Below are 22,360 nucleotides of genomic sequence, written 5' to 3' on the forward strand. Positions count from 1 at the left end.
TCATTCACCCACTTTGTCCTTTTAACTCTAATGATCTGAAATGTAAACTTGGGATAGCAACCAGCTCAGAGTTAATTATCATCATGCACAGAAATGTGTGCGAGCCGCGTAGTTCGCAAGAGAGGACAGCTGGGCTCTGTTCACAACCCTTTGTGTTGCAGGGCTGTGTCACTGACCCCACGTGTAACAGGAGCATCAAAGCTGGAAGGTGAAAATTTTGTGCATTTTTATTTGTGTGGGTGTGTACACATACCCTCTCAAATCCATACTCTTCTACACCCCTCCCATACCAATAAATAGGTTCTTAACAATTCTTTGCACATGTACAGAAATTAACAGTTTCAGTGGCACTTAAGTTATGGGGAGAAAGTTTGGCATTTAAAATTAACTACTACAAAATATTCAGACTTACTTTCTCCTAAACATTCTGAGACTGTTTTTCAAACCTTCAGTGGCATAATTCAGTGTTGCTGTGCACACCCCCCAGATGCACATAGTTGTGTTAGTAAGTCCTGGACAGATGTCATGGTATCGACTCAGCTACGTACCACTGTGCCACATACGCTAAACAGTGTGACGCTTTCAGCTACTCCTTTATTTATGAATAGAAAGCAAGGTAATTCTGTATTTTTAACATGACACTTGGTTAATTAAACAAAACAAAACAAAAAAAAACAACAAAACACACAACTAATCTTTGCACCTTTAAAAGTGAACTTTTGTCTAAGAAAACACCATTTGAGCAATATCAATCTGATGTAAGGTGTCTCCACCCCAGGCTGTGTGTGGAAGAGCTTTCTTCACAACCATGAATGATCAAATTGCTACATAAATTGCTATTTTTTTAATAGCTAAAGTGAGTATACTGTTAGAAAAATGACATCCTAAGATGCCGTACAACTGGACTACCGCACATTATGTAACACAGTTAAGAAAACGTTCTCTTGACCGAACCAAAACCAAATTACCAAGTGAAACGCAAAGGTGGGGGGTAGTAGTGGGTGGGGGGAAGGCGTGGGGGGGAGCGTGTGCCATCTGACTACATGTACATGCCAGTAATATACATTTAAATATTAAGAAAGCGAAGCATAACAAAGGTAAAAAGGACAAAAAAGAAAAAGAACTAGACTGTTAATGTTGGTCTCCTGGCTCTCTAACAAACTCCTACCAAAGGGGCACCGTGGCTGCACAGCAGCTGAAGGACCAGGGTGGAAGACAGCAGCTGCACACCCAGCAACTTACACGTGAATTTGACTTTAACATGGTATTAGGCAATTAAACATCTGAATAATTTATACAGAATGATAAAGGCATCATTACATTAAACTATTAAAAGCCCACAAAACTACAAAAAAAAAAAAAACAAATGTCAAACAAAAAATCCAAACCCTTCGAACTGTAGGATTTTGGGATCCAGAAAAGTTGTTTGAGACCACAGAGACTGCTGCATCAAAAAACAGACTAAAAAAACCCCCAAAAGTATGAAAAAGTCAGTTAACATACTTGGTAACATGGCAAGTTTTGTGGTTTTTTTAAATGTCTCTTAAAAAATGACACCACTGCCCCCCACCCAGTTGTCTGGAATATCACTGAATAACAGGCATTTGTGTAAAGCAGTGCTTTCTAATGTCCAGGTCATTAGAAATAAGCTTAATTATAAAGAAAGAGCTAAATAAGCCTTTTTTAAAAAATAATTTCTAAAATAGGAATGCTCTCCCCCAGCAGAGAGCTACTGCACCAAATAATCAAACTTAGAAAAAGAGAGAGGCATTAAAATACATTCTGTTCAGAAAGCCCAGAAGAAAAACTCTATGTGCCCGTAGTAAGTGGATGCCACTTTTTTTTTTTAACTTCTAAAAAAACAAAAATTTAGTTTAAAAAAATGTTACAAAAGGCACTATCAAGCTTGCAAAAGCATTAAGTGCATTTTTTTTTTTTAGGTTTGTACCAAATGACGAAGCTATTGCAGGGTGTACGGTTTGCGTACAGTCACTGCAACATGCAACAGCCACGGAACCCGTCAAGATCCGGATTTTTAAATCCAGCCCCACAGTGGTGAGACCGGGTGGAAACGGCCCCGCCGCCCTGCACCGTCCTGCCCGCAGCGAGCGCGGCTGCGGATGCCCAAGGAGCTTCCTCAGTTCTCACCTACAGGGTGGCACCAGTGAATCCAAATCCACCCCTTCCTACCAGCACGGCCTCGGGAGAGTTCAGTTTTCCGATCGTATTTCCATTGTAAGGAACCGAAGCACTATCAACACTAGAGAACTGCTTCTGGAAGCCGCCTTTCAAGAAACACGACAACCATTAAGCTCAATACAGAAAACTGTCTTGAGTTTTGAAAAGCATTCTTCAACCTCAGCATTGCACTGTCAAAACAAGCCATTCTCACAGAGGGCTAAAGAATAAAATTATTGACTGCTGTAACAAAAACTCATTACCACATCAAGACCAGAGACATAGTAAAAGGTTAGATTTCAAAAAAAATATTTTTAGTCCTTATTCCTGTCTTTACAGTTGGGAAATAAGGAGCCACATCATGAGTCACTGGCCACCACACTATTACAAACTAGTCCATTATGGTATCTTGGTGGTAAATTTGCTGAAATTATTGCTGATGTGCTTTTGTGTAATAGCTATTAAAATCTGCTAACGTTAAAAGCTTCTGTGGGGAGAAGAAAAACACTAATATTTTTTCAATCTTCAAGCTAACATTGAAAGGAATACCAGTAATGTCTACAGTGCCCCTTTACTAAAACACTCTATGTATCACGGTGTTTTTAACAGCCTCAGAACAAGCAAAGACTTGAGGTTTCAGGGTGAACACGTGCACACATACACACCCATATCTAAGTGTGTGTGGGTACTCAACTGTTTCAACCAAACTGCTGGTTTTAAACACCTTCTGTTTATGCACAGCATTCCTATTCATACTCAGCACTGAGAAGCATCCTGTCCTTACCCATGCCTTGGTTTAGGCTTTTCACTTTGAGCGTTCCCCTGCAAGCGGAAGAACATTCTACTCCTTGCCATCAATTTCCTCTCATAAAATTTCTGTTTACTGATGATCTGCCTCCTCCAGACTATCCAAGCAAAGAAATGCAGTTGAGGGCTAACAGGTTCGTTACAGTAGTGACAACTGGTGACAGTAACATACCACCGTTTCTAAGTAAAGGTTCGGCTTACTGCTTTACTCGCAACAAGGGTTAATTCATAGCTACTAGACAACTGCACTGTCACTAACTTCTTGCTATCACCAGTAATCTAACCCATATATGGCATAAAGACATATATTCTTTTTTTTTTTTTTTTTTTAACATCCAGGTGTCCTCAATTGAGGAAAAATAAATAGCAAAGTACAAACCTCATGTCACTTCAGTAACATTGTAATTTTTTCCCCCCACTCTAACAATGAAAACATAATTGAAGTCCCAGGAGGATGAATCATATTTTAGTGGGCAGAAGGCTCTGGAAAATAACGCAGTTTTAACAGAGCATGGTTGACACACGCAGGACTGTAGCGCCCAGGACTCCCAGGGTCCGGAGAGAACGAGGTGGCACTGCCAGATTTTCCTGGACTTCCTGTTATGGGACTATTTCTTCCCGAATTAGAATTCACCGAAGCATATGGAAGTCCAGCAGCGGTGGTTCGGGACTTGAATCTTGCCTTCAGTGCTGGACTAGGCCAACTGAAAGAAACATAAAGTCATTTTGCACGTTGTTAGGAAGACTGCAATAAGGAGAGCAGTACTTGTACCCAGTGTCACTTGCAGATCTTAGAAAAAATGGACCATCAGAGAAAAATCATAACTGGTAAGAGACAGGTCTAAGAAGAAACAGTGACAGCACTATGTATTATACGTAGACATGTTGCCTCATCACTAAGATGTCATTTGCTCCAAAATGCCCATGAAAAAAGAATCAGGAGCTTGTGAAGCCCCTGGGAAATTTTAGTTCAACACCCCCATTAGAAAAAGGCATCAAGTTGGAAGCTGACCTGATCTTAGTGCTGCTTAAATCAATGAGCACCAGCATCTAAAATGTCCTTCAAAGTACAGTAAAATATTTCCTTTGCTAAATTAAACCACCTTTTCTGTAAAAAACTTGCCTTTTTGCAACAGCGTTCAAAATAAAATGTAGAAATGGCATAATGCAGTCTGCTTCCATTATTTGTGTAGCAAAACATGACATTCTCTCTAAAAACTTAACACCATCGTTCACATGAACAATTCCTTTGGACTGGGGTAATAGAGGGTAAAAATAAAAACAGTAGTAAAAAGATGCCTGAAGATACTAAATTGAGTTTAACATCACTCTGCACAACCCAAGTACCTCAAAGCAAAACAACATTCTGGCACTGCATCCACAACAGGGATGAATTATCAACTGACATCACAACTACCATTGAGACCAGTGAAGGGTGCAAGTACTAAGTATTAAATCACCAAACTAAGACATTTGCCACCTGACAAACACTTCTGCTCTTGAGACCTTCATTTTCCATCTTATTTGTCTGTACAGATATGCTTAAGTTACATGGAATCACAGTGTAATGGAAAGAATTTGACTGCAGCACCGGTAAACTTTCTTTACTAAAAAACACCTGCCAAAAAAGGCTTGGTGATTAATTGCAGAAACACACTGACAGGCAATGCATTATACAAATATTGAATATTTAAAACAAGAGGTTTGTGAGCGAGGCCTGAAATTCTAGCTATTCAAGCTGTTCTGCAGCTGACCCGCTAAAAACATTATATCAATGCATTTGATCGAATTTGCAGAAATACCTTTGCCTGTCAGATGAGGAGTATGACTGCACAGCATGTCTCCATTTGTAAATAATCGGGTATTTCTGTGGATCAATCTCTGCTGCTTCTATAGCTGCTAAGACATCACTATCCAGCTTCGAGGGCTGCTCCCTAGAATATAAACAGAAGTAGATGAAAAGAGAACTATGTCTTTGTTCAGCCAATACCAATTCCAAACATTTATTTCTTATGGAATCAAGGAAAATGGCCACGCTTTCCTATAAACATAGTTCCTCTATGAAGTTCTCCCAGCAGGCGCACATATAAATGACTGTCCATTACTGCACAGTAGCTTCATAAAAGAACAGTTTTGAAAATTTTATCTGAGGACATCCCAAGAGTGTCGTAACCAGCAAACTGATTTGGAAACTTGTGCTGTAGAGATAGTCTCCAGGTAATTATTTGCCAGAGAACTGTATGGCTACTGCACAAACACTGAGACACTTTAAGATGATCATTCAAGGCTGACTGCAACTAGTGTTGCTTCATGTCACATCATCTCAACCTTGCTGTCAGCGATATTATAAAAAGCATCTTGTTTTGCATATATAAACTAAAGGACAAATAAGTGTTAAAAAAAAAAAAAAAGACAATTCTTACCCAAGCAGGAATAACTTATTAGAATTGTCATTTGTGGGTGAAGCCTTTGAAAGAAATTTCTGGGAAGAAAGTTCTTGATGTCGTTGTGCCCCATTAGTCTGAATTCCAGATTCCGCAGACAGTCTCTCCTTTTCCAATGGTATTTTGTGTTCTGTCCTTAACTTGGTCTCTCCAGGTTTACCTGCAACATTTGGCTCAGAAGAACTTGCCAGTGAAACTGCATAGCAGGTCTTATCCAGATGGTCCTTGGATATTCTCACCTGACTTGTTCCTTCAGCCACAATTCTCTCATTCTCATTTTTTTCAGTGATTTTATTTGATTCTCCTGCAACCTCTTGCTCTTGGAATGACAGGCTTTCAAATTCTGACATTAAATTCGAAACAGGTGATACAAAGCATTCTTCTCCATGATGCAAATGCTTTCTCTCACTAATTATCCTTTCACTGGACACAGAATTACAAAATCCATTTTTGGTGGAAGAAGATGCCTTTTCATAGTGCCTGGGGTGATCTGATGTTTCTATAATGTTTCCTGTGTGCTCCATTGACAAGATATCACACTCGGCATCTCCGATAGCAGCAATGCTAGGTTCCTTGGACACAAGAGGTTGGCTGATATTCCGTGCTGCATTTTGTCTGTTTTTAATTTCTTCTAAGCTCATGTCATCATCATCCTCATCCAAAAACGCTCCAACAGAAATAGAATTGCAGCACTTTTTACCCTTGCCTGTAGACAATTTTAATAAGAGTAACACATAAAAAGACTTTCAACACAACACCAATCAAGTAAAGTCGGAAAAAATGTGCTATCTTTATGTCTTATTCTATTTATTGAAGTCCTCTCTTATTTATGCAATAGTATGAACTAACCTAAGTAAAGCTACAAATGCAAGATGAAAACATTACGGCTGCATCTCTTTTGCAGATAACCTTTTATATCCTTGTCATTTGAGAACTGTATTTCCTACACTGCTCACTTCGATAATTAACCAGCAACAAAGGACAAAGTCAGGATAAAGCAGAATAGAGCAGGAAAATGTTACTATTATAGAACAGCTTAAGTGTTCATGTCTTCCAAAGCACAAGGGCTCACGACCAGTGCAGTGACTGTGCTACCAGAGCCCCTTCAGATCCATAACCATGCACGGGAGGAGGAGGAAGCAGCACAAAGATTTGGGACTAGCGTGTGGCAAGCAGCGGTCTAAGGTACAAAAGCTTTCCTGGGTTTTGTTCGGTGTGTCTTTCACCCTCATCTGTAAAGAATTACTATTTTATTTGAAGAAGTTAGTTATTCTGTATCTTTGGATTAGAAAATTCTGTGCTCTTAAGATGAATTCCCAAATGCTCTGAGTGAAAACATACTAAAGACAGAGGTTTTCTTAGAGGAATTTCATTTGGGGGCTACAATCAAATAAAGTACTTCATATGAGAGATACCAAGCAACTAATGACGTCTGTGATAACTCTCCTACATTCACAGTGCTGTTAGCTACTTCTTCAAGACTATAATCAGACTGTTTGGATAACAGATTAATAGGAACAACCGCAACAGGTGAATGACTTCCCCTGGGCACCAAGCTTTTCTCTCCCTCTTCTCCCCAGGTACAACCTCTGTTGTTTGTAGCATTTGCCCCTTTCTTACCAGAAGGATGTGGAGTTTTATATCTATTGCAGGTTTCATTTTCCCCTGTTTCTTGCTGAGCCTTTTTGCTCATTTCCCGATGACTCAGGTACTCTTCTAATTTTCGCAACCCCTCCTGGGAAGACAGATCAACAAAACAGCCCAGAAATTCCCAGTATTCAACCCACGGGAACCCCAGTTCATGAGCTAACTCCCTGCAATAAATAAAATAAAACGAATCATTTGTGAAGACATAAATATTAGTTTGACAATTTTTCTGAACACATTTTATCAGCTATTAATAGGAGTACAAAGGTGCAACTACGCAACACAATTTGCAACAATCAACAGTCTGCAAAAGCGATATACACATCCTTAGCAAACACAGTATCACCTAATTTTTTCTAGAATATTTTTCAAATTTAATCTACTATTCTTACAGTTAGGACCATAAACATTGCTATTTTTAGGCTGACTGTATCCAGACATCAGCTAGAGATTAATCCCCACTGACATGGGCATAATTTGACTGACACTCCATTCAACAGCTTTTTGTATTTGGGAGTGGGAGAAGGTAGGAAGAAGCAAGGAGTTATTTCAAGGAAAGAAATCTAATCATCCTTTAACAAAGCATGTTATTGCCATACATTGCTGATACAAGGTATTTTGACAGCAAGGACACATACATCAAAACATATAGCTTTTATGAAGCCAACACATGTATTAGGATCTTTTCATTCTGCTGTCTTTTAACAATCCCTCCATTTTACAGAAAAAGTAGGCTATACATAATTTCAGATCTTCTGACAAATTAGGCAAGTCAATGTTTGAGAAAAGCATTCTACACATACCATCAATAAAGTTAAAATGTAGTTTTACTTGTTTCCAAAGCTAAGAAAGCTAGGTCTCACATTTGCAGCTATTTTATTTACAAAAAAATACAGTAAAGATTCAACTACAATATATGTCATAACTATTTCTGCCAGTAACTTTTGCCAAAAGATACTGTTCGGCAAGTAACTGTACTATTAGCACAAGTCTTTCGCTTTCAATTGCTCTGTCTACTGCTAATTTTTTATACCGACACTCTTTAAGATACCTTCCAACTCTTTCAACACCTCTCTCCAGATCAGATTTCCTGACATTGTGAAAGAAGCCAGCTCGCTCTCGAGGTGGAGTCTTCCACAGCCTACGAAATTCTTCAGCCTTTAAAAAACAGAAATAATTTTAAAATCTACCCCCCACAGTATGAAGTTAACTCAGTGCTGGCTAAGTGTCTACCTGTAGATCTAGAAGACATTTAGGTGTTTCTGGTCTACATGTAAACAACTCAAATTCTGCTGCAAATATTGCTCAACTCTAGCTATGGAGAACCTTATTTTGGATCTTAAGTTACTCCTCCCAGTAATACTGGTTTATAACTTCGCTTTGATCTCATAACTGCTTATTAAAAGAATAAGGACCATAATGTATAACCACCATAAAGTAAACAGAACAGATGCTAAGTCTGCCTGGTTTGAATTTGTGTGCGGCAGGAAACAGGTATGTCTTAGAATTTTGCCATGTCATTAGAATGTTATTTAATGTCAAATGCTCTCTTGCTCACTAGTTTCTAGGATGCAAAGGTGATATTTTTATATGTATAAATTCAATTCCACAGACTTGTCACAATTATTAGAATATATTCTTGCTGATTATTTTCAATTTGAACTCATGGCATCTTGTAAAATCCCAAACTTTATGCTTTTACACAACAAAAATCAGCGCCAACGCCTAAGAACTACATTCAGACATTAAAAGTTTTTGTCAGCAACCAAAATAATACACTGCTTACATCCTAGGTACATTTTTTCAGAGTATAAAATATATTTACATTTCTGCTGGGTGAACAGAAAATTGACCAACGAGCCTATTTAGAACAAAAATCATTAAGTATTTTGTTAATACTGCGTCCTGGAAGAATTCAAGCATTAGATGAAAAAAAAGTCATCAGCTGTATTTATTCACTATTTCTAAAGCTGTCAGACTTCCAGCATATTCATATTAAACAAATTAGTCGAAGAAACGCCTATAAATTTATAATCTATTTAAACGGTATCTAAGTATTCCTCCTGAGAACTGATGACTTCACTTTCCTGCTATGCAATCAATACCTTCAAAACTATCCTAACACCTACTACTTGGTCATCTTTTCTTCCATTTAGAGAAAAACATTAATGTTAATTCAACAGAGGTGATAAACTGCTTCTAACATCCAATGTTAATTTCTAGAAATGAGAGAAAGTTAAGATTTTTTTTTAAATCAGTCCATAGCTACGTTGAAAGGCTTTGTTTCAAATTACAAAGAGCAACTATCTGTAGGACAATGAAACGTTTGTCAAAAAGTGCTCTTTGAATAGAATGCAATAGGAACAAGAATAACTTTCTTTTGACTGAACTTCCAACTCTTCTTATTTACACCACACATTTCTCTGTTTTCACCAATAAAAAAATATTCACAAGTTTTTGCGCTTCCCCTTCTCTATGGAAGACTCACCTCTTCAAAAAAAAAAAAGAGTGTCACAATCTGTAATAAGAGCAAGCTACACCACACAACCAACTGTGGGTGGATCTCCTAATGGTTCTTTATTAAAAAAGAAAAAAATAGGCATGAGAGTTAAACAAAGTTCTCTCCTTACCTTTGAGGGGCTCATGGGGCCTGCAAAAGCTCTTATCGACAACACTGGATCTTTGGGGCTGCCAGTGTATTTAGATAAAGTTCTTTGGGGGCTATCATCTGTCTGATCGGGTGACCAGGGTGCACCAATTACAGGAGCTGAGGAATTGTCTTCTGCTCTCAAGAGTGGTACATAGTATCGACCTAAAATAAATAATACAAAGTTTTCTTAAGAAGTCTGTTACATTAGCCTGCTGCTTCTTCCTAGAGTATCAACACAACCATATACTTAACCAGTGAACTTTATTTCATTAGTACTTGTAATTCAAACTCATTGTTTCCATACTTATTGCCTGCTTACAGATCGTATTTTAGAATAGGTTCCCTTCTCTCTCAAATACAAGGACACCTGCATTGATACATATATTCTTTCCCCAAGGATCTTCAACAAATTCCAAAACCTCCTTTTGCAAATACCTAAACCCACAGATGACAAAACAGGGAAAAGGTTTATGTCAAAGGAATTACACGACTCCCTAGTGTGACAAATAAACCTCTTGCTCTGTAAAGATCTTCTATTTGCTTTTAGATTAAACTTCCTGCTTCAGGCTCGCTGAATAAAATAAGGGCCATGCATACATTACAGAGCTATGAGGATAATCTTGCAATCCATAGAATAAGAGTTCTGACCGTGTCATTTAAAAGACAGAATGTTTTCTGTTCCTTGCCAGTTCTAGAATTTCTCTTTGGTTTGCACAGCACTGTACAGTAGCACCATTTACGAACTAGAATGTTACAGAAAGCAAACAGAAGATGGTAAAGAGCCAAACTACATGCCTGTTACAGTATAAAAATCTGAATACAGACCTTTCAAGTACTCTCTTATTTTTTCTTTCAATTCTGCAGATTTATTCTTGCTTCTTTCACAAACTACCTGTTAACATAATTTTAGTTGTTTGTTAGTAAAATATAAGACATCAATGTCAAATGAACTGCAATGTGTGTTCTTTTCAAACATTCCCATCATTGGCCTCTACCCATCTTATCCAGCACTTTTAATTCATAGTAGAACAAACCACTAAAATATATCAGCATCCATAAATGGATACTGTAAAGAAAAGGCAGTGAATAGAATCTAGAACTTTTCCCCAGATACAATCAACATAAAATATCTTTAGTGTTACCAAAGATTTACACTCTAATCATGACACTAATATCTCACTACAAGCCTTCTATCTACAGTAGTTAGTAAGTGTTTGAACTTCAAAAGTATTGATTAGGCATAATATTTTCAGTTTTGTTGTGGACATGGAGAGACTTACTTCTGCTGGAGTTTGATCATATTTGTTTCTTGGATTTTTTACAATAGCTGGGTGTGAGGTAAGCACATTAACAACGTCCAAATTCCCAAACTTGCAGGCAAAATGCAATGGAGTATCAAATCCCTGCAGTGAGAAAAACGGAAAATTCACATGCATTTGGAAACACGATAAAGTCAAATCCACGTATTTTCTTTTGAGACTGGGAAAAGTAAATAAATGTCCTGGCTAATAACCAGGGCTCTCAATTCACCTTCTCCCACCATACTGTAGAATAATGATTGTTAAGCCCCCCAAAACTCATGATTAGCTCATTTTGCTAGAAGTGTTCCCCTCTGTTCTCTTTCCTTCTCCCTTACACATCCTTAACACCTTCCAGTTGTTTCCATAATAATAAGAACCTGGCAAACATTCAAATCTTACCATTTTATCTGGTGTATTAAGGTAAAGGTCAACAATATATTGGATGCGATTCTTCAACATTACAGCATTATCATCTGGATACATAAGCCGCATAAATTCAGGATTTTCTAAAGTGTCCAGTAATAACTGGCAGATACCAGGCTGATTCTCCTTGGCAGCAACATGCATGACATTGTACCTGCACCCTTCCTGAAAAAAATAAGACAAGCATTAGAATGAACTCAAATCTAAACTCTTCTCTTATGCCCATGCACTTAACTGATTTGACTGTGAAAATACAAAGATTCCCACGCTGAGTCTTATATTTCGATTTTTGTTTCTTAATATCTTATTACAAAAATATGCTTACAAAATAGTAAATAAACATTCAGAACTGCAGTAAATTATATGATGTTGTAAAGACTTATGCATCTTTGTACCCACATTATTCTCACAATTAACTACACTTTTCTCATACTCAGCTATAGCCCCTTTTGATATCCAGGGGAAAAATGTGGCAAAGGTGGTACACTAAAATATCACATAATAAAAGGAGATAGGACGTTCAGTGTGTAAAAAGAACAGGAAAATGGGTCTGTATATATATAAAACTCGATTTCCTGTAATATATTACATACAAAATTTCAACAACTTCACAAAGTTGGTCTGATGGAAATCATGTGTTCAAGAAAGATTGTTGGTGTCTGCTGAATGGTACCTTACACAGGGATATTCAATGCAGAGCATGTTTTGAAATGTAACGGTGCTGTCTAGGTAAGCAGGCCTGTAGGAACACGTAGTTACAGCCTAGGCACCACCCCGCTCCTTAAAATCATTCTATTTTAAAAAGAGTGGAATTATTTGGAGGAGACCAATACTACACGAAGACGGGACTATTCTTTCCCTGAAGAACTGCATACTCAGTTTCTTTACTCTAGCTTTCCTGGAGCAAAGTGAACTCTCAGTTACGATGGGTGACTTATGCAAGACAGACAAGTGCCATATTTCTCTTCACTTTCACCTGGCAAAAACAAACACTGAGAAACTCTGCACTGGTGGAAACAAGATACCTTGAAGGAAGAGTAGGAAACAACATTTCCAGTTCTGCTTATCAGGTCTCAAAGCTAAATCATGAAACTAGATCTTGGAATTTTCTGGTTTGGTTTGGTTTTTTTTACCTGTACAATTGTTGGATTGTCTCCTGACCCAATCAGATAGCGAGGGTTACTCCAAATAAGTTCTGAAAATGTTGCTGTATCTCCTTTCTCCACAGCTTTCCGAAGTTTAGCAGTAAGATCTTGAGTACGTGGACTTTTGTAACTGTTGGCTCTCTCCTTATTAGCAGTTTCAGTCTCAGGGGAGCATAAGCCATCTATCAAAACACAAGTAACATGTTTCTAGATGCATTATTTCTAGTCATCACCAATTTCACACCCAGACCATAAAAAGAAGCTTTTAATCTAAAATATGTATTAACTTTGTATGTTTAAGCTACAGGACTGAAAAGCTGAGATCAATGACAAGACATTTGAAATTACTAGTAGTAATAGGGAGGGAGGAAAATATCATCTTCTTAATCATCTTGTAAAACTGTTTCAGACTTTAATAGGGACTGGTAAATTTTATAATTACCAATCTGCTTCCACCCAAACTTAAAAGCAAAATTCAATGACAAATAAGAATTTTCTGAATATTAAAATTGATTTTGCAGTATGTGACTACTGAGTCCCTTTAATCTAGCAACTGGCAACACTGTGAAATACGATCAGTGTTTACCATTTTATTTTGGAACTTATGACTCATTAACAGGTGGCTAAAGGAGTGGTGTCACCATCAACATTTTGGTTTTTTTGACCCTGGGGCAAACTCCATGGTACCTGCTCTCCTCAAATCAGATGGGCTTCATCCTCCTAGGAAGAGCAAATGGACTATAGCCCATAAGTTGGCGGGGCTGATCAGGAGGACTTTAAACTAGGTTTGAAAGGGGAAGGGATTGAAACTGGGCTCTCCAAAGATCAGCCTAAGGATGAAAAGCCTGAATTAAGAGTGAAATCAGCAGCCCACTGTGCATGTACACTAATGCACGCAGTATGGGCAACAAACAAGAGGAGCTGGAAGCCATCGTGCAGCAGGAAAGCTATGACATAGTTGCCATCACAGAAACATCATCCTGAATGCGGTCACACAGCACCTTCAGGATGGGCAAGGGATCAGACCCAGCCAGCATGGGTTTAGGAGGGGCAGGTCCTGTCTGACCAACCTGATCTCCTTTTATGATCAGGTGACCCACCTGGTGGATGAGGGGAAAGCGGTAGATGCGGTCTATCTAGACTTCAGCAAAGCCTTTGACACTGTCTCCCATAATATACTCCTGCAAAAGCTGATGGCCCGTGGCTTGGACAAGCGCACTCTCTGCTGGGTTAAGAACTGGCTGGAGGGCCGGGCCCAGAGAGTGCTGGTGAATGGGGCCGCATCCAGCTGGCGGCCAGTCACTAGTGGTGTCCCCCAGGGGTCAGTGTTGGGGCCAGTCCTGTTGAACATCTTTACTGATGATTTAGATGAGGGGACTGAGACCATCCATCATCAGCAAATTTGCTGATGACACCAAGTTGGGAGGGAGTGTCGACCTGCTGGAAGGCAGGAGGGCTCTGCAGAGGGATCTGGATAGACTGGAAAAATGGGCCGATTCCAATGGGCTGAAGTTCAACAAGGCCAAGTGCCAGGTGCTGCACTTTGGCCACAACAACCCCCCGCAGCGCTCCAGGCTGGGCACAGAGTGGCTGGAGAGCAGTCAGGCAGAAAGGGACCTGGGAGGACTAATGGACAGGAAGCTCAACATGAGCCAACGGTGTGCCCAGGTGGCCAAGAAGGCCAAGGGTGTCCTGTCCTGTATCAAAAACAGCGTGGTCAGCAGGACAAGGGCAGTGATCCTTCCCCTGTGCTCTGCATTGGGGAGGCCACACCTGGAGTACTGTGTTCAGTTCTGGGCCCCTCAGGTCAGCAAAGAGATTGAAGTGCTGGAGCGGGTCCAGAGAAGAGCAACAAGACTGGGGAAGGGACTTGAACACAAGCCCTGTGGGGAGAGGCTGAGGGAGCTGGGCTTGTTCAGTCTGGAGAAGAGGAGGCTTAGAGGTGAGCTCAGCACTCTCTAGAACTACCTGAAGGGCAGTTCTAGCCAGGTGGGGACTGGTCTCTTCTCCCAGGCAGTCAGCAATAGGACAAGGGGGCATGGGCTTCAACTCTGTCAGGGGAAATTTAGGCTGGAGATTAGAAAGAAATTCTTTGCAGAGAGAGTGGTCAGGCATTGGAATGGCTGCCCAGGGAGGCGCTGGACTCACCGTCCCTGGAGGTTTTTAAACTGAGACTGGACATAGCGCTTAGTGCCATGATCTGGTCAATGGACTGGAGTTGGACCAAGGGTTGGACTCGATGATCTCTGAGGTCTTTTCCAACCCAGTTGATTCTGTGAACTTACTTAACAATTAAGTACAGCTTTAACATACTGTGCAATTTTATCAGCGTCTTATTATACTTGAAAATGCTGAAGTTCATGACTAAAATAAAATCCTACCAAATATAACCATGAGCTACTAAGCAACATACCTATGCAGGCCATTACCAACATTTCATAGAATCATAGAGTCATTTTGGTCATTTCAGCTTTGGAAGAACAGCAACAATCTTTAACACAAAATTCATGCGAACCAAAACAACAATTGCTTTTAAAAGTAACCAGTTTACTTTATCATCACATAGACCACAGAAACCACACATTGAAGGCCAAACGTTACGCTTTAAAACACAAAGAGCAGACTTCCTATAGATTCCTGAGGCTCTAATTTACTCCTGTGGTAGTTCTTTACAAAAGAAACGGCCAGAATCCTTGTTTTTACTCCTGTACATAAACTTCAGCACTCCTTGCTTGGAAAAGCATCAGTCAACTTTAGGGATGACTTCTCCACTGACAGTATCATTTTATACATAATGAAAACCAGATTTGAAATAAAAAATTAAAATATGCTTTTTATTGTCTGTTTCTAATTTATTTCACAGAAAAAAAAACGTAATTAAATACTGGCTAACATATCTATTGATATATTATTTGTTGAGTAAGTTCTGGAGCTGTGATCTAACATTTGTTTACAGTTTACCTTAAACACCACCACCATAAAGACACTTCAATTTATTAAGATGCTTCACCCTTTGAAATTTTTCCTGCTATTAGCATACTGGTTATTAAGTTGTTGCTTCTTCTCTCATAAAAACTTAACAGACCGTCTACTGCACATAGATGAATACCCTCACTTACCTCTGTTAAATGATCCCATTTTCACTGGAGACAAACATACAGAGGACTTGCTTGGAGACGGGAAATAATCACAGATTCCTTTAGCAAATTTCTCAGCATCCTCTCTGTTTGAAAAAGCTTTAAAACGGGACCCCTTAATCATCTTAACAGCTTGGAGAGCTTCTTTTTTATCTTCATAAACGTGTACTCTCTCTGCAAAAAAGTACAATCAAAGTTAAATTATTTCAATAACCTCAGATTTGTTCCTAGAAACAGACTATAAAATTCTCAGACTACTCTACCAGCTTGGTCTCAAACTGTTTCTCTACCAAACACAGCGTAAGGATAAAAAGTCCTTTTAAATTTTCTCTCCTGGAAACTGAGTAGAAGAATTTTACACACTCCAGCTAACATCAGGTGTTATGTGTACCATGTCTGGCCATTCATACCAATCAGTATCTGAATATCTTCAACAGGCACTTCACATCCAGATTGGAAAGCAAACTCAGAGCTTATTCACCCTGCATTACCTTCCAAGTTCTCCTGTTCAGAAAGAACAACTATGTCAGCAATTCACTGTCACAACTTTAAGACCTCTACACAGAACCTCAGACATTAATCAAATCCTTCTCCTTTCTCTCCTGTTGCGTTCATGTTAATTTGTTCAAATTAAGATATCTGAATATCCTTTCTATGAGAAAGAACACTTGTTGTCTCAGAGTAAATGATCATTTCTGGACTACTGCAATCCTGCCACTAGGTAATTCGATAATTCCTTATTACAGTATTAGTCAATAAAATGTGAAGAATGACTGATGCTTCCAGATACCATTTGTCATTAAGACAGAAATGAAAATATGAAATCTGTTAGAGGAGACTACTTAATCTTCAACTGATGATAGTATAAATAGCTTTTTGATTATTATTTGTAGGATTACTTTTTATTCCTGAGAGGGATTAAAAGCACAGGATAGGTATGAGAGTAGCGGTAGGAAATTATCTTCTTCGAGTAGAGGATCCTCATGTGTATCAAGTATTACGGCAGAACACACAGGATGTCTTATAACTGTGTTTCTGTGCCTCATTAGATCCAATAAATACTATTTATAGAAACAAACAAATACTTCAAGCAATGCTTAAAACACTAATACAGTGGTGTTCATATCCCCTGCTATATAGAAGATCTGTTTAGATATGATTGCAAAATGCTTAGAAAATCATTGGAAATAAAGGAAATGAATATTTACCATTCCTTGCCAGTATGTCATCGTAAACTGGACAAACACCATAGAATAGCGGAGGGTCTCTGGAGAGTGCCTGAGTACTGCTCTGTGAATCAACACAGCCTGCTCCACAGACTGGAGCTGAACAGTTCACGTGCATCACAGCATCTTCTTCTGGAGGGTTCAGACCTACACAGTACCCAAAGTCCACCTCTTCGGAAACACCTCCATGGCCATTGCGATTCGGTGCCACAGTTTTCAAAGCCTTTTGTGCTTCTGCCTGGCTGCCATCAGATGGGACATTTCCAGCAGCCTCCTCCGACAGAGCAGATCCTTCTTCCTCCAACACGCCTTGCTGCTGCTGCTCTAACAATGCCTGAGCCAATTTTTTTTCAAAAATAAACCTAGTAGTCACGGTAATGGGCCCACATTTCAGTCCTGCTCTTATAATTTCTTCTCTAAGCTCATCAGGGCTGAGCTGCTTCAATCGGGATAATATCGCATCCATCGTGATTTCACCTATAGGAAAAAAAAAAGAATGGAAATAAACTAAAGAACAACACAGTTTTTTCCTGTTATTTAAATGCTGTATTAAACCCAAGGAATAAAGTGTCTCCTAGCAATTTTTTGGATTCTGAAGAGATTATTAGAGTTGCAGAGAAGACAACTCAACCTCCTCACACAACTACTTGAAAGATTATTTACAGTTTAGTTTTTATTTTCATTTGCCCTTTTCAGATTTCATGAAGACTTGTGGAGTAAAAATTCAGTCCAGAGTATTTATGCATGAAAATTTATGACAGGCTGGCTGAGAAATATTTTATTCCTGCCAACAGAGGAACAATCTGTGTACGTAACGGAATACAAGGATGTGATGACTAGTTAGCCCCAGTAAGAGACTCTGGTTAGGCAGCACCTACAGCTCAAAGCACATCACTATTTCTATTATTTCTGTAGGAATTTCTAGCTGAAAAAAAAGTATAAGGTATAAGTATGAAACAATAACCAGGGGAGTCTATCTCTGGCCATGGTGCAAGGCTGGAACTATTTAGACAACATGTTGCTTCCCAGCCCGTTTGGACAGCAAACAGCCAGAAGACAAGAACAGCTGATCTTTTCAGACTTCCTTCTCTGACAGAGAGGGAGCTGGAAGAATTTCCAAAGGAAAATCCTTCTCCCTGATAGGATACTACAAGTCCCCCAACTTGCTTCCCTCCAGGTAATCCACACACAGCTCCTGCACAGTCAGCAAGAAGATACTAAAACCAACATGATGTCAACACAAATTTCTTGCTTTTAAAAACACAACTGAAAAATTGGGCAGGCAGCCCAAGGACATAAGAAGCTTTATTTTATGAGATACTGCATCAATGTATCTCCACAAAGGCTGTGACTTTTTCCTGCTGGACACCAGTGAGAATTCTGTTCTAAAGGTGTCATTTCTTCAGGCTGTTGAACTCCTTCAGCTGCTTTCTCTCTCAACCTATATTGACCCTTCCTTCACCACCCAGTCATTTTATGTCTTGTACTGGTTTGGACAGGTATGTATGGTGTTAATGCTTTCTTTTCAATTCTAGGTTTCATCCTCAGTTTATGAAACTTAAGACTATTATTTCCACATTAATTTATATCTATTTCTTTAATAATGTTATATTTAGAATAACACAACTCCTAATCTTCCTCCATTAGAGACAAAGCAGGCATATAAAATAATCTTTCTTCTTGGCTTGTTGTTAAGTAAAAAATATCAGCAAGAAGCAATTTCTCTGGTATCTCATGTTCAACAGAACGTGGCACCTAAAACTTTCTTCCTCAACTATGTGAGAAAAAGTAATTCTTTCATGTGTCCACTACAACTCCAGCACAACTAAATGAGAGAGCGAAACGACAAAGCAGAACAACAGTTTAAGCTTACTGCAGAAACAGGAAAGACACTTTGTTGGAATGACAACATAGAACTTGCATTAAACATGTTTGTGTTCTGACACTAAGCTTCCCGCTTTCAAGCACTTATTAATTTTTAACCACATCATCTGTTTAGATCTGTCCAAAACAAGAGGTGTTACTTGCAAACCCAAGAAATAGCAATTGCCTGGTTTAAGATAATAATTTCATCATGTGCTACAAGCAGGTGCAAGAGTCAATTATTTGAACATTAAAATGCATTTTATGTAACTTCAAATGATCCAGAGTACAGCCAGCACCAATGCAGCTACTTTTTCTAGTTTAGCACACAAGGTCTTGCAAGCTACCTTTAGTGGCTTTACAAATATGAATAACTACTGTAATAACAACCACATGTTTGAGGTTTCTTTAAAATCAACCAAAATCTGGGAGAACAAATAAGAGTTTCATTTTCCCTTGTCTTACTGCATCAATATGAAACAGTAGCACCTGTTTCCAAAAAACATCAAGATTACTACCAACAGAGAATGAACAATTGACTTTTAAGGATGCCAGTATTTTATTCCGCTACTCATTAAATCCCTCAGTAAGTGAGTAACTGAAAAAACCAGACATCTTCTTTTATCTTTTCCAGGCAGGAATTAAGTGACACATATCCTGTCTCTGGCTATATTTCGACTGCCAGGATTTACACATGGCAGAATAATTGTGGCTGTGCAATTGGGTATTTTGTCTATACTGCCTGTTGCCAAATTAGCCAACAGTTATGAACTATGTAGCAGAAATAGAACTACAAAACAGACTCGAAATAGGCTACGGGAAAGACAAAATTTAAAAAAAAAAAAAAAAAAAAGGAAAGAAGGAAAGAAAGAAAGACGACCTCTCAAGAACGAGAAATACACATGTACTTCTAGACCTCGTAAGGGAGGACAGGCTCGGCGCGGGAGAGGGTTTAGGCAGCAGAGCCAGCGCCGGCACGCGTGAGAAGGGAGCAGTCCGCAGCAGCAGCCCGCAGCAAGCCGGGCCGCCCGTGACCAAGAGGAGCCGGGCCCGGGCCCGGTGCCAGGGGAGCTCCGCCCGTGGCAGAGGAACCCCGGGGCCGCGCAGGCAGGAAGGGCCAGAGGCCGAGCGGCCACGGGCCTCCCCGGGCGGTGTCCGCTGCCCAGCCGGCTCTCCCGCCGGGCGAGAGGCAGCGCCAGCCCCCGCCAACCTTCCCCGAGTCTCTCACCTGGGCGGCTCCCGCTGCAGCGCCGGCTCCCCGCAGAGAGCGGCGCCGGGGCGGAGCGGGCCGCCGCAGAGGAGATGGCGGCTGGCGCCCCGCGGCCGCACGGCCTCCTCTCCAGCAGCCGCAGTAGCCAGCCCACGGCGCCGATGACCGCGCAGGCAGCCAAGAACTCCCAACCCGGCCAGCAGACCCAGTCGGCTCCCCAGAGGGAGCCCCAGCCCCCGGCGGCCCCGACCCACCGCTCCATGCCCCGGCCCGCTCCCGCCCGCCGCTCAGCAGCTCCCGGCGGGCCTGTCGGGGACGGTACCTCAGAGGCCTCGCAGCTTCCGCCTCTGCTCCTCCCACCGCCCCACCCCGACAGGCCCCCGCCCCGCGAGACGACAGGTCTGCCCGAGCCGCTGCCTGACAGAAAACCCCGGCAGCCGGGCCGGTGCCTGCGGGGGGCGCGGCTCCGGGCTCAAGTCAGAACGGCGGGTTTGGGTGACAAAAGCGTTTAATTGGGCCCGGAAGAGCTGTAGGGCTGGAGTCTCGACTGACGCTGGCACTGCACAAAGAGATGCTTTAAAGAACGCAGGACTCGACAATTTCCCAGTACCTCCCTCCTCCACCACACTAGATACATGTATTTTACAACCTCACTTACTTGGATTCAGAATTTCTATTTAGATGGCATTAGGAGTGCATGAGATTAATACAACTCCACTCGCAGACCAGAACTACTCATCCCAGTAGGTGTAACTTGCACTACAAACCAACTGGTCAGTCGGTGGTTAAACTGACAAAAAAATGGCAGTCCTGCAAGAAGCTGACGACATCCCTTTAGCTCACGCTGTTTAACACTACGAGCAAGGTAGAATAATTTCTCTCTTCGTCATGGCAAGTGGCTAATTTATAACCAAGGTGACATGTCTCCATCGTGGCATTTTGAACATGCAAACTTAAGATGTTGGTAAATTCAGGCCAAGGCAAACACACTCATTATTTTGAACATGTTCAGCAAACTGAGAAAAAGCAAATGTAATGGAAATAGAAGCACAATCAAATTTCAGATGTATAAAAATCAGTGAAAAGTCAACATGCAATAATGTAGCCTTTCAAAATAAAGGGTTGGGTTTTTTTCCTTTAAGGTTCAGCATGTTGAGAATCCTAAACATAAAAATTACTGTCCAAAACCAAAAAAAAAGATGCTATCAATTTCTCTTTAAAAGCAAAACCAACATGGAGCCCTTTACCAAAAATAGTTTATTGCACAAAACTTTCCAAGGAATTCCTATGCACATTATTTTTATAATCAATATGCTTTGTATGATCATAAACACTGATTGTACATAGTGTAACTCCTCCATCCCCTGGGTTATCCACTCAAGAACATGAAATTACAAACTCCTATCGTTACAAATATGGCCTACGCAGACCTACTGAATGTCATGTATAAAACATACAATATTTTCTTCACGATATCCAGAAGATATTTCTCTCTCTTAGAAAGGCGTGCATCTGTATTGGAGATCAGGCTGCCCTACTGCCCAAGACTGAAGCGATACAGGTTAGTAGAAGAGAAGAGTGAGCAGATGACAGCTGGTAAGCATTAGTAATTACTTTGGACTGTAATTGCTTTCACATGAAAATATTTAAAGGCTCTGGTCACAGCAAGTTTCATGCAACTATTCACACTTCCCCAGCACAGTTAATAAAGCACACACCACAAGCTTTTGCTTCACCAGTAGTGAATGTCATCTTTAATTTAAATTTATAACGATAATACTAACTGTCCCAAGTGCACCTTCAATGTTGTCATAACCAGCATCACACCACCCATGCCACTGCAGTTCACTCCCCTAAGGAGGACTAAGTAATCCATGGCAATAGGAGCACTAGAACCTTCATTCTGAATATTACTCTACTCTTTACATATGTGACATTCTCATAGATTTCAGCGAGGATATTGCCTGAACAAACAGTATGGGATCAGATCCTCTCTTTGCATGAGTGGATAAGGGGCTCAGCTGATCCCAATACAGTGCACAAATATTTCCAAGAAATCTGGAAGACCATAGAATGGAGTATTAAGCAATGTTCAGCAATACCAGAGACTCAGTAAGTAACATTTTTTTTCCACTGTAGGGTTTGCTGTTTTTTTTGTTGTGTCTTTTGATTGGTTTTTAAATAAACAATTTTTCAAAAGTCCTCAAAAAACCAATAGCATCTCAAAAAGTAATCCTGCAGCATTTACCAACTTTCATCACTTGGGAAACATTCTCACATTAGTGACATTTCTCCTTCATCAAAAAGACTTGGTTTAGTAGGTAGCAAC

The 22,360-nt window shown here is 40.1% G+C and overlaps 1 protein-coding gene across 2 annotated transcripts; it reads right to left on the reverse strand.

Moving 5' to 3' along the window:
* Positions 1-204: 204 nt before the first annotated feature.
* On the reverse strand, positions 205-20,372 carry ANKLE2 (ankyrin repeat and LEM domain containing 2). Of its 2 annotated transcripts, none has more exons than XM_082066580.1 (13): positions 20,354-20,372; positions 16,941-17,435; positions 15,715-15,906; positions 12,584-12,777; positions 11,427-11,615; positions 11,007-11,129; positions 10,552-10,618; positions 9,707-9,888; positions 8,128-8,234; positions 7,050-7,243; positions 5,409-6,135; positions 4,788-4,919; positions 205-3,689 (listed from the first exon to the last, which is right to left on the reverse strand). In XM_082066580.1, the coding sequence occupies exons 2-13, from the start codon at positions 17,422-17,424 to the stop codon at positions 3,452-3,454; spliced, it is 2,829 nt and encodes a 942-aa protein (XP_081922706.1). In that variant the 5' UTR covers positions 17,425-17,435; positions 20,354-20,372; the 3' UTR covers positions 205-3,451. The 2 variants fall into 2 exon arrangements, with proteins under 2 accessions (XP_081922706.1, XP_081922705.1); XM_082066579.1 differs by lacking the exon at positions 20,354-20,372 and adding an exon at positions 20,050-20,342.
* Between the last annotated feature and the right edge of the window lie 1,988 nt (positions 20,373-22,360).

Source organism: Streptopelia decaocto, assembly GCF_964273445.1.
Source record: "Streptopelia decaocto genome assembly, chromosome: 15".
Taxonomy (NCBI): Eukaryota; Metazoa; Chordata; class Aves; order Columbiformes; family Columbidae; genus Streptopelia; species Streptopelia decaocto.